The 12,777-nt window shown below is 40.9% G+C and overlaps 1 protein-coding gene across 1 annotated transcript; it reads left to right on the top strand.

The window, feature by feature from the left end:
- The first annotated feature begins 195 nt into the window (after window positions 1–195).
- On the top strand, window positions 196–11,413 carry cp (ceruloplasmin). Its single transcript, XM_085775005.1, has 24 exons — window positions 196–521; window positions 1,607–1,851; window positions 1,944–2,156; window positions 2,913–3,086; window positions 3,284–3,375; window positions 3,952–4,114; window positions 4,214–4,352; window positions 4,492–4,631; window positions 5,381–5,521; window positions 5,638–5,682; window positions 5,776–5,990; window positions 6,789–6,948; window positions 7,072–7,284; window positions 7,863–8,067; window positions 8,189–8,328; window positions 8,503–8,631; window positions 8,935–9,041; window positions 9,124–9,179; window positions 9,380–9,451; window positions 9,858–9,949; window positions 10,073–10,212; window positions 10,310–10,366; window positions 10,973–11,078; window positions 11,180–11,413. Exons 1-24 carry the CDS (start codon window positions 361–363, stop codon window positions 11,203–11,205), a joined length of 3,231 nt encoding a protein of 1,076 aa, XP_085631131.1. The 5' UTR covers window positions 196–360; the 3' UTR covers window positions 11,206–11,413.
- Window positions 11,414–12,777: the final 1,364 nt, after the last annotated feature.

Here is a 12,777-nt window from a genome sequence, read left to right as displayed (position 1 = left end):
TTATTATTGAGTCAGATATTGATGACACACAGAATATCAGCTCTTATGCAAGTGTTGACCAAACAGATGTTCAGGCCTCTGATAGGCTGCGTCAGACCCTGTCTGATGATGGTGACCCCTCTGCCCCTGCTTGGCTTTTCCCAGCAGTCAGTCAGATGAGGGAGTATAAAGACACACGCCGGGTTTAAAGTCTCTGAGACGGACTGACTGGCAGCGGACTGCACCGTCCGTCTGTCTTCTTCATCTTCCCCACCATCACCCAGTGGATCACTGGAGAGAAATAAAAACTTGTCTTCCTGTCTGGCAGATTTTCTTTGGATTTTCTCGTAGCTGGTGAAGTGCCAACACTTTCTTATCGAAATGCATCGGCTGGTGTTGGGGAGTGTGTTGCTGCTGTTTTGTGCAGCTGTGTGTGTGTCTGGGATGAGGAGAGAGTACTTCCTCAGGATAGAGGAGGTGTCATGGAACTACGCCCCGAGTGGGAATAACATCATTCAGAACCGCACACTGCAGGAGGACGAGTAAGTGCACACATCTTTACACATATTAACCTGATTTAGAGTTAATTTGAGAATTCATAGTCAAAGATGTTTGCATCCTCCTGGAACTGGTCCAAAACTCAGCACTAACCTCTCTGCATAAAGCTTGTTAGTGGCTGTTCTGGAGCTTTCCAACATATCACACAATCTTCATCAGTGGGTGATGGGATTTTAAATGTTGTAGATGATGGAGCACTTAAAAGACTCAGAGTGTCCAATTACTGTAAGCCGAGCTGAAAAGTCTATTCCCTGACTTTGAAAAACTTTTTACCATCCTACATAGTATATCTCTAATCTCGACTCCACATTTTGCCATCTCAGATCTTCTGGCCAAAGGTCAAAGTTTATCCACATAGCACAATTAAACAACCTCCCCTTTACTTAAGCGCTGTACAAACTTAACATTCAATATGAAACAAAATAACAAATGTGAAATAAAATCAAGTAAATAAAACACAACACAATAGAAGAAGAGGAAAGAAGAAAGGTAATCCAGGACATGTTCACAATTGTTTTTGAATCAACACCAACGAAAGATTTTTAAAATGTTCTTTTGGATGCATTTCGGGTTAAATATGTTAATTGTTCAACATTCAGATAATACTGTGCTTTTGAAATAACTTCTTTCTTCTAACATTAGTCATCAGAATAGATTCGTAATGGTTATTTTTTTTAATTCCTTCCTAAAGACACACATACGCATTGTTGAAAATAAAATCACTGTAGCAGCAATACAACACACAATCAATAAAGAACATTCAACTAAGACCTAATCAAATAGGGCTTTGAGACAAGAAAAAAAAAGGTATTTGTCATAAACATATTAGTGTTGTGACATTGACCTTTGACGTATTTTCAAACAATGGGTCTTTTTCACAGCAGACATTAACATGTCACAATAGGAAAACCACAGGTGTAAATGACAAAATGAATGATGGTGGCTGATTTGCATTTACACCTGTGCTTTACAAACGTGTTTGTTCCCAGTGGCTTTTCCTGACAACTGAGAACAGACCATTAGACGTAACATACGTAACATACATGTCATCCTCTCTCTCCCTCTGCAGAGAAGCCTCTGTCTTTCTGAAGCGAGGGCCCCAGCGGATCGGCCCCACCTACAAGAAGGCCGTTTATAAGCAGTACACCGACTCCACCTGGAGGACAGAGGTGACCAAGTCGGACTGGCTGGGCTACCTGGGGCCTCTGCTGATGGCCGAGGAGGGAGACACACTGATCATCCACCTGAAGAACACAGCGTTCAGACCTTTCAGCATCCACCCACATGGGCTGAACTACAGCAAAGGCAACGAGGGTGAGGAGAGGATTAATGAATCGTTTAAGAGCAAAGGTAGACTCAACAGGCCGATACTTATTGTGTGACTGCTTGTGTCTGTGGCCCTTCAGGAGCCAAGTACCCCGATGGTACAGGTCCAGAGCTGAAGCGCGACGACTCGGTGGCTCCAGGAGCAACGGTGACCTATGAGTGGACACTCGCTGACTCCCACAGCCCAACGTCATACGACAGCAACTGCTTGACCAGATTCTACCACTCCCATGTCGCCCCCCCAAAAGACATCAACTCAGGACTGATAGGACCCCTCATTGTCTGTAAAAGAGGTATTGGAACCTGTAACTTTTATTTTACTGCAAGTACTGGACTTAAGTACTTCACTTCTATAATTCATACTTTTACTCAATTAAATCAAATGGAAATATTGTACTTTGAATTAGGCCTATATGTGTAAAACACATGAAAAGCTGAAACTACCCAAAATATTTGTCAATCGACTAGTCTCAATATTTTTATTTATTTGATTACAGGATAAACCCCTTGAGATGCACCATCTCGCTTTTTAAGGGGGTCCTCTAACATTTAGCAAACATTAAACATTTATTAATTGATTAGGTTTATTTAGGTATTTATTGATTTTGATCTTGTCTGCTGAGACAAGATCAAAATCAATAAATACCTAAATAAAAGTCACTAATTAGACAATCTAATGACACACACATATCAAAAATCAACACATAAGAGCTCTCTCACCATCATACACCTAGTAAATCAGCTACAAATATCCCCACAAGGATAAATAAAAAAGAAAAGGGAAAGAGAAATAGATCACATAAAACCATAGCATAAAACCAGATAAAACGTCAATAAATGCTGAGCCTAAAAGGCGAATACAGGACATGTAGATATTAGATAAACAAGCAAAGAAGTCTTATGGACATGAAAAGAAGTAATCAATCTGAGATAGTTAGGCAAATGTCTAATATAGTATAGTAAGTATAAAGGAAAGCTAAAGTTAATGATACATTTGAAAACAAAGAGCAACCAATGCAAATGTTTAATCTCCTTTGTCTCTGATCAAGGAACTCTGGATGTACATGGCGACAGGTCGGGCGACTACCTGTACGCTCTGCTGTTCATGGTGTCGGATGAGAACTTCAGCTGGTACCTGGATGACAACATCAGGACCTACATCACGACTCCCGCCAGAGGCCTGAAGGAGGATGAGGATTTCATTGAGAGCAACAAGATGCACGGTGAGAGGAAAGGAGGAGGCGTCACATCCACATCCACATCCACATCCACATCCACATCCACATCCACATCCACATCCACATCCACATCCACATCCACATCCACATCCACATCCACATCCACATCCACATCCACATCCACATCCACATCCACAGATGCAAACCTAACTCTGACTTGTGTGTGTGTGTGTTTTCTGCAGGAATAAACGGTTTTCTGTACGGTAACCTACCTGGACTGAGCATGTGCCAAGGCAACAATATCCACTGGCACATGATAGGTTTAGGCAATGAGGTAACTGTTACGTTATGTGCAACTATATCACCATTAACATAGTCTGACTGTAGAGGGATTCCTGAAAATGTATACTACAATGCTTTTAAGTCTCTGCAGTGAACAAGGGTCTTAATTAAGAAACTTAACCAACCAAAGTTAAACTGTAATGTCCCTTTTGCATTTCTACGTTTAAACTGTGAAAAGATTTGCTAAAGCTAAAGTATGCTCAAATATGCTGAAGTGGTTTGAGTACCTGTAAATAGAGGTTTTGTGTGTTTTGTTTTGTTTTTTAATTAAGAAACCATGTTTGTTTTCTAATTTGGTGGCTAAATGTCTCATCTAATATTCCTTTTGCTATTTTGATTTGTTCTTAGTCAATCAAGGCAATCTTTATTCATTTTTTTCCTTTAATATCAGATCAGCCTTAGAGATTAAAAAGACTCTTGTTCTTCCTCTACAATTACTTATAACTAAATTTGTTGAAAATGCAAATTTGGGAACATATTGTTAATCCAAAAATAAATAATAGAGTGCAGGTGTTTCTGAGTCTGGGTCAAAGCCCAGTTGAAATGTCATTTATCTCCTCTACAACAGGTAGACATGCACTCAGTTCATTTCCACGGCCAAATCCTGACCGTCCAGAACCACCACACCGACACCGTCAATCTCTTCCCGGCCTCCAGCGCCACCGCTCACATGGTGGCCGACAACCCCGGACACTGGCTGCTCACCTGCACTGTCAACGACCATCTGATGGGTGAGCTCCCAAAACATTACATCATCATCATCATCATTATTAATATGAGTGAATTATGAGTTAACAGGTTTGGTTTTGTGTTCTTGCTCATTAATGAAGCCGGGATGCAGGCGATATTTGAAATCAAGAAGTGTTTCCCCAACGTCCATAAGCCCAGACCGTACGGAGAACTCAGGGAGTACTTCATCGCTGCTGAAGAGGAGGTGTGGGACTACGCTCCTATACCGCCGACTGACGGGTTGGTGACTTATAAATATATAAACACACAAACACACACACACACACACACACACACACACTGACAGAAATACTCTTGGCTCATTTGGATAACACCTGTGTGTGTGTGTGTGTGTGTGTGTGTGTGTGTGTGTTTGCAGTGAGGCCGAGACGTTTGTAACCAGAGGTCAAAACCGCATTGGAAGTCGCTATAAGAAGGTTCACTATGTGGAGTACACCGACAACAGGTTCACAACCAAGATGCTACGCACCCCAGAGGAGCAGCACCTCGGAATTCTGGGTAATCCCACCTTTATTTTCTTATAATCTGATAGTTAACATAGGTTATCTTGTCTTTTTTCACCTAATGAATTTAAAATACCAGTGTTAGGTATATATCATGAATCATGAATCATGAAGAGCTCTAATGGATTTAATGGAAAATTGAATTAAAGGGTAGGCATCTATAAGCTAGATAGCTTCAGCCTACACCTTTTCGATCTATTTATGAACTAGTTGAACGAATGATGGTTTTATGGAAGGTTGACTGACTGTGATTGATGCTCAACTGTAAACAATACTGTGTAAAAGATCTAATAAACTACTACTACTACTATGTAGACTACGTTAAATCTTTACATAGTGTTTTGCATTAATGGTTTATTAAATGTCAGAAATTAGTTGCACATAACAAGCTTCCAACTGTCTTCATATTACTAATAGAACAACTATGCCAAAGCGAAAAGAAAGCGGCAAATCCACAAAACTGAGTGAACGAATATTGTGGTGGTGTCATCTTCCGACCTTTATCATAATGTTTATGAATGAATAAACATAAGGCCATAAGGTCAAAGAGCCACTGTAAGAAAGTTGAGATGATCTGTTCTCAACTTTGTAGCCTCAGGTTGATATTTTTGTCAGTCTTTTCATTCACAACCATTTAAAAACTCTTTGTGTGTTGTCCTGTTAGGATACTGATGACAAAGTGGAAATACGGCAGCTCAAGTGTTTGTGTTCACCATGTCTGTTTGTGTCTCTCTCTGTGTCCAGGTCCTGTGCTGCGAGCTCAAGAGAAGGACACCATCCGAGTGGTGTTCAAGAACAAAGCCAGCCGGCCTTACAGTATACAACCACATGGCGTTCAATACAGTATTGAACAGGATGGGACGCTTTATTACAACGAACTAGAAGGTTAATCCATGTACACACACACACACTTTGGAGATACTATATAAACCTAGAGTATTTTCATCTGTTTCCATGTTTCCCTCTTCCATGACTTCCTCTTTAAATCGTCTCCTCCACAGAGTCTCACACAGCGAAGAAACTGAGGGAACTGAGGAGGGAACAAAGTGAGTTAAAAACATGAATCACATTGACAGGATCAGTTGGTACAGTAAGCTGTGACAAAAGCGATGATCTTTCTGCTTGTCTGTGGCTTTTAGGAGTGGTGACTCCTCCCCCAGCAGCTCTGGTCAGACCTGGGACGTTGCACACCTATGAGTGGACAGTGCCGATCGGTGCAGGTCCAGTGGCAGGGGAGGCCGACTGTCTGACTTATCTGTACTACTCGGGAGTCGACCCCGTCAAAGACACCAACTCTGGACTGGTGGGACCCCTCCTCGTCTGCCGAGAGGGATCGCTGAAGAAAGGTGTCCAGGTGAGGGGCAGGGTCGGGAACTGAAGGGGTATAAAGGTAAAAATGTCTCACCTTTTGTCTAAATAGGATTTGATTTTATGATCAGATCAGTTTGAAAACTATTAAATTTACAGTTCAGATGCATTTTATTTTGGCGTAAAACACTTGGTTTCAATCGAACCTCATCAGTATTTATGCAACTTTGTATTAGTCAAGGTGCAACATCTATGGTGTGAGGTGTTTGATCATGTATTTACTCCAAATTTAGCTTCAAAGTACATAATAGCTGTCAATGAGATACCATAACATATAATATTGTCAAAAAAGGTAGATCCACGATCTAGTCTGAGGTAATCAATGTGAGGTAATCAATGATTTATTTAAACTTTATCTATTTTCTTTTCTCTCTGTCTACTTTTTATTCTTTTTTGCTCTTGCTTCTGTGTTTAATGTTTACTTTTTTTTTCATTTTTAACATTTTTTTTGTTTTTATGCCTTTTTTTTGCTGTTCTTTTTAAATGTTTTGTCTTTATGTAAAGCACATTGAGTTGCCTTGGTATGAAATACGCTATATAAATAAAGATGCCTTGCCTTGCCTTTATTTGGATTACCTTGAAAGACATAGCCACATATGTGTTAGTGGGAGGTGTTATGCTGTTATTAAGATGAGCATTGTTAATGTGATCAGAGACAGACTGAGAAAATTAGGCGAGTCAAGAGTGCAGTTTTCAGTTTTCAGTGTGTAAAACAACATGTAGTGATGTAATCCCAGTTTGATGTTCTTCTTCCTCTTCTCCTGTCTCTCGTCTCCTGATGTAGAAAAACTACAACAAGGAGTTTCACCTCTTGGCCACAGTGTTTGATGAGAACCTGAGTTGGTACCTGGACGAAAACATCAGGCTCTTCACCACCCCTTCCACTGGTTCCACCGCCCTTAACAAGGAGGACGAGGCTTTCATGGAGAGCAACAAGATGCATGGTTAGAGGGACACACACACCGCTCACTGTCTATCAGCATCATGTTACATCTTTAATACTTACCCTCTTGAACTGTTTGATCATATAAGAGATAATCACTTCACTGTGTGTTTCATCTCTCCAGCCATCAACGGCTACGTGTACAGGAACGTCCCGGGCCTGACCATGTGCAAGGGCGACAAAGTCACGTGGCACCTGTCAGGACTGGGCTCAGAGTCGGACATCAACAGTCTTTACTTCGAGGGAAACCGTTTCCTCTATCGCCAGAACAGACGAGACTCCATCAGCGTTTTCCCCCACATCTCACACACGGTCACTATGGAGCCGGACAGCATGGGTAAACACCACTCATACACACACATGCTCAGACTTTTTATTGGGCATAACACATTAAAACAGTGTTTGATGTATTATAGTTATAGAATGATCCGAATATTGTAAAAATGTGGAAATAACTGAGCAGTTAAGATGATGAACAAATTAGGCGAATAAAGCAGATTCAAAAAAAAAAAAAAAGTCTAAAACCTGAACCTTAAGTCAGTGTCTATATTGCAGACCGGCAATATAGACAAAATGTGTCAGATGATAAGCGAAGGGAGGAGAAATCAAAGAAAATAACAGAGTTGGATTTTAATTAATTTATACAGTCAAATATGCGATCAAAGAGCAGCATGACTTTTGTGGCGTGTTATCACATACAGTATGTACCACTGAGCAAAGAACTTATTACTTATTTTAAAAAAAAAAGCAAACATTAACTAATCTACAGTATCTACTAGTATTTGTGCACCAGCTTTATAATGGAGAAATAAGGAAGACAGACGCCACCTTGAAGCAGAGTGGACTTATATTTGATGAACAGGCGCAAGTGCACGGTGTGACTGCACATAATTACAGTATGTCTGTGTGTTTCAGGTCAGTTTGAAGTGGTGTCTCCGACCGTGAACCATTACCGCGGTGGGATGAGAGCCAACTACACGGTGGAGAAGTGCAGCCTCTTCCAGCGTCAGGGCGAGACGATGCTCCACTCCAAAACATACTACATCGCCGCCATGGAAACAGACTGGGACTATTCTCCCAACCGCACCTGGGAGACCGAGATGTTCGTCGGCCTAGAAAAGTAACGTATAGTTACACTGGGTTCATTCATTTGATAAATCAAAACAATCAATCAATCAGTTCCTAATCAGTATGTTGTGGGTAATGTTTCTTTAAAACTTTGTGATCGCCCCTCTCTGCAGCCCTGCTCCTGTCTTCTTGGACCAGCAGGGTGGATTCATAGGTTCCCGATACAAGAAGGTGGTCTACCGCCAGTTCACCAATGACAAGTTCACCAAGCAGGTGGAAAGGTCACCTGATATGGTACACCTTGGCATTATGGGTAGGCTATAAAGATGCACATGAGCTGATGTTAAATCCTATAAACTGCCTTGATCTGTTAAACAAAGCAGCTAAATTCAAATAGCAACTTGTATAATTAACTATGCGAGAAGCATTTTGCAGGTTTTACTGGTCTTGTACTGTAACTAGAGACTCCTCCTCCTCCTTCTCTCAGGTCCAATGATTCATGCTGATGTCGGGGACAAAGTGAAGGTGGTTTTTAAGAACATGGCAACCAGAGCTTATTCTATCCACGCACATGGAGTCAAGACAGAGACCCCCGACGTCTACCTCACCCAACCAGGTACTGTACGCACGGGGGAAACGACGGCCATTGAGAGACCTTGCGAGTGAATTGTGCTTATTGTTGCCTAGTCAGTAAAGCGTTTTGTTTGTAAATGTTTTCTGCATATTTTTTAGTATTTCGATTTGACCAACCATTTTGACTCAGGAGGTTTTAATGCCAACAACAGTTCTGCTACTTATTGTAGAATCAAATTTAAGCACATCTTAGCAAGCAAGGGGATTTCATCATGAAATCCAGGTTGGTCTCCATAGGCTACTTTTTATCTTAACAACAAACAAACAACAACAATGTCATTCCTAGGTGAGACTCACAGCTACTACTGGTACGTTACCAAGAACACTGGACCAACCGCAGAGCAGGAGGAGTGCTCTGTGTCAGCGTACTACTCCACTGCTGATGTTGCCAAGGTACACACACACACACACACACACACACACACACACACACACACACACACACACACTGACATGTTTTCTTCCTGCTCCCAAGGACCTGTACAGTGGCCTGATTGGTCCGTTGGTGATTTGTCGTCGTAGCTGGGGCAGGTGAGTGTTCCTGCTTCATCCTATTCCTTTTCAGTTAGGAATTATTACTGTGTATTTATTTTTTATGTGTAACTATGTTTTTCTAAATTATTTTTTGCCTGTTTGATTTTTTAATTTTTATTTCTTACATTTATTTCTAAGTTTTGTTCAAAGTAAAGGTGGATAAACACTAATGTGCATTTTTATCAACTCTGTTTCAGGAGTTTTGGACTAAAGAAGGAAGTAGAAGAGTTTGCACTGCTCTTCCTGGTTTTTGATGAGAATGAAAGCTGGTGAGTTAAAAGAGATGACGAGCTAACCAGTGAACATTTAGACCTGTAAGAGTCGGTTTCACCTTAATTACCTGACATCATAGTGTTCAATCAGGCAGAGAGTTTTGGTAACATTGTCTCAAAGATGTGATTCAGTCCACAGAGGTGTTTGTATGTTTTGTTTTGCAGTTTTCTCTGGTATTTTTTCACCAGTAGTAGAAAATAGTTCCTGCAGAGTCACCTGCCACGTCCCAATCCTTTCTGAAATGTTTCTGTCCCTGTGCTCATCACTTCAGGACACCCAGCAGCATTGTTTGTGTTGGTCTTTCTGCAGCAATGCCAGGAACAAAGACGGTTTTCTATGTTGTACACACTTCTGATCATAATAACCACTGCTGTTGTTATTTTTTTTTTTTTACAACAACAGGTATCTGGATGAAAACATCCGGAGATACATCAGGAGTCCTCGCACAGGCTTGAAGGATGATGAAACTTTTATAGAGAGCAACAAAATGCACAGTGAGATAAACATTCACACAAATTAGCGGTGCTTTTGGACTGATGGGATATTTTTCTCGCTTCATCTACATCAAAAGAAACGTCCCCAAATTTCATTTCCATTTCCTGTGTGTTTTCATGCAGCCATTAATGGATATATGTACGCTAACTTAAACGGTCTGACCATGGAGGTGGGCGATAAGGTGTACTGGTACCTGATGGGAATGGGCAATGAAGTGGACATACACACTGCACACTGGCATGGACACAGCGTGGAATATAAGGTAAATAAAAATGTACACAAGTCTCTCAGTCCTGGCACAGTCACACTGCGGTATACAAAAAATGATAACTCCTGCAATAATCCTCTTTTCTCTCCAGCTGGGCGGAGGTGCTCATCGTACTGACGTGTTTGAGCTGTTTCCAGCCACCTTCCAGGTAAAACTTCAAAGTCTCCTGACTGTCTGCTCTTTCTTACTGCATTAAAAGTTGGCTACAAACTGTATCTCATCAAGTTTGCATTAGTTTATCTTTTAGGGATCACAGGGAGAAAAGTTATTGGATGATAATGCCACCAACTTTTCTTAAAACAACAGGTCAAAAAACTGTCTTTGGAAATGTTCCCATCTTGGGACTAATAAAAGGATATTGTATCTTATTGTAGCGTAGCGTATTATTTTGTACCAGTATCTTAAATGTGCAACGGACAAAAAATAACAAAATGTTGATGTTGATGCTTCACCTGTAACCAGTACTTTACATTAAGCTTAGAAATTAATGATGTGCTGCTCTGGCAACCTTTACTGTATCTTTAAAAAGGTTGTATAACTATTTTGATTTATTTAAAGTATTGGTATATAAGATACATTTGACCATCTCAGTGTAGTTTTACTTCTCCACTCTCAGGCTTTAGTATCAGTATAGACCAAATAAGTGCAAAATATCTGGAAAAAAAACCTTAAATTTTCCAGCAAACTTAAAAGGTGTAATTATAACTGTTAGATATTATAAATCATGTGATGCTCTGGTTTCTCCTCCTCTCAGACGGTGAAGATGCGTCCTCAGTATCCTGGTACGTGGCTGCTCCACTGTCACGTCACTGATCACATCAAAGCCGGCATGGAGGCGATGTACACCGTCAAAGAAAAACGTAAGAGAGACAAACTGTAAAGAAGCAGCCAAATGATAACGTGATGAAGATGCTGTGTATGATGTGACAACTGTGATAACTGGTTTGTTTCTGCTCCACAGCAAAGAAGAGGGGGATCTTTGGCTGAAGAAAACAAATCCAGCATGAAGGAAACAGTCCAAAGTTTATTCAAAAGTCCAAAGTCTCTAATTAAATAAAACTTTTTTTTTTTTTGTAAAATCAGTCCAGTATGAAAAGTCACATGTGCATCTCACTACCTAAGAGTTATTTTATATATTAGAATGAACTTTTTTGTAATAACTGTATGAAAAATTAAAGAACAACTGAATGCTGTACACCTTTTTTTCTTTTCTAATGTGTGGACCTCAGTGGCAGTGACAGTCGTCAGGCAGCAGAGGGCAGTGTAATCTGCAGTCTAACATGATGGTACATTGTTATATGTTCAGATCTGCTCAATGAACTCAAGAATCTAAAAAACTCTTTGCTACAGCAGTGAAATATATCAAAAAAATAACTTTTGAAGACTTAAGGGACGCCTGTGTTCTCACAGCCTGGTCCCTGCAGCATCACACATTTTTTAATCTCAATTTCCTTTATCCTGTATCAAATGGTTCTTTAGTGAGTCTTTAGCTCGTACTACTGAATGATTTTTTATTTAGTCGGTTCATCACAACAAAAATTGGATCATATAATTACCCATCACGGGGATACAGAGAGAAAGTCCAGAGTGGGGGAGGAAATGAAGGTTAGTAGAAGCCAAGCAGGTTAAAATTTCACTCTCCCATCAGAAGTAGAGACAGTGCAAAGTTATACAGAGCCTGGAAGTTCACCCAGGACAGTGTGATACCTTCAGGCTCGATCCAGGCCACAGTTTCCTGGGGTTTGAGTTCAGCTCGATGCTCTGCATGCTACCTCCCTACATCTCTCTCCTTTTCAGTCTTACTGTCATAATAATAGAACCAAGGGCTTTTATTTGAATCAAAGTCCCAAAGAGAGGCCCCCAAAAGATCCCAAATACTGTATGTCAGGCTGAAAAATATTGGCGGGAATGAAATGGTCTTTGGTTTGAGATGTTTTACTCTGTGGAAACATCATTCGTGATGATTCAGCGAAGAGCTGGAACAAGCTGAAACCAAATTTATACGATGCTGTCAGATGAAGCGGAATAAGATGATTTTCCAACCTTAGAATTGTATCTGGATTTTTAGTCCACAGTTATGCACAAGAGAAAAGATGCAATCACATTCAGGGGCGCAGACCTGGAGAGCAATAGATGGCAGCACTGACACTTTATAGACACCGAGCTGTGTGAGTGTGAGAGCTGCAGGGTTTGATCAGCACAGTCACAGATCAGTGTCTGTCTGTCGCTGCAGCGCTGGACTGAGTGGTCTGACCTACAAAACGTGGACAAAGTGAAAGACTTTCATCAGTCAGGAGGAGTAACGTGTTTTTTTTTTTACTTGTTTGGATGAAAGTCTTTGGTTTGAGCTGTGTGAAAAGTTTGAGGGCTGTCACGCTGTCACAGAGACGACAGTTCCTCCATTTTCCAGCTGATGTCACTGCGAACGAGGCGACTTTCACCTCAATGCGCCGACTTTATAGGGTTTCATAGAGAGTGATGCAACGAGCAACCTTTGAGCCTGTCGGTGTCCCACAGCGGGACCTTTTACAGGCGCTGGTTCCACTGGGAGCACTGTGT

This window comes from Trachurus japonicus, chromosome 4 (assembly GCF_045865225.1).
Source record: "Trachurus japonicus isolate A0001 chromosome 4, Traja_1.0".
NCBI lineage: Eukaryota > Metazoa > Chordata > Actinopteri > Carangiformes > Carangidae > Trachurus > Trachurus japonicus.
This window is presented reverse-complemented; position numbering and strand designations above follow the sequence as displayed.

Coding starts and splice junctions, on each gene's coding strand:
- cp (XM_085775005.1), top strand. CDS start 361: ATGCATCGGCTGGTGTTGGGGAGTGTGTTGCTGCTGTTTTGTGCAGCT. Junction 4,632..5,380: donor GCAGCACCTCGGAATTCTGG/GTAATCCCACCT, acceptor CTCTGTGTCCAG/GTCCTGTGCTGCGAGCTCAA. Junction 9,180..9,379: donor TGTCGTCGTAGCTGGGGCAG/GTGAGTGTTCCT, acceptor ACTCTGTTTCAG/GAGTTTTGGACTAAAGAAGG.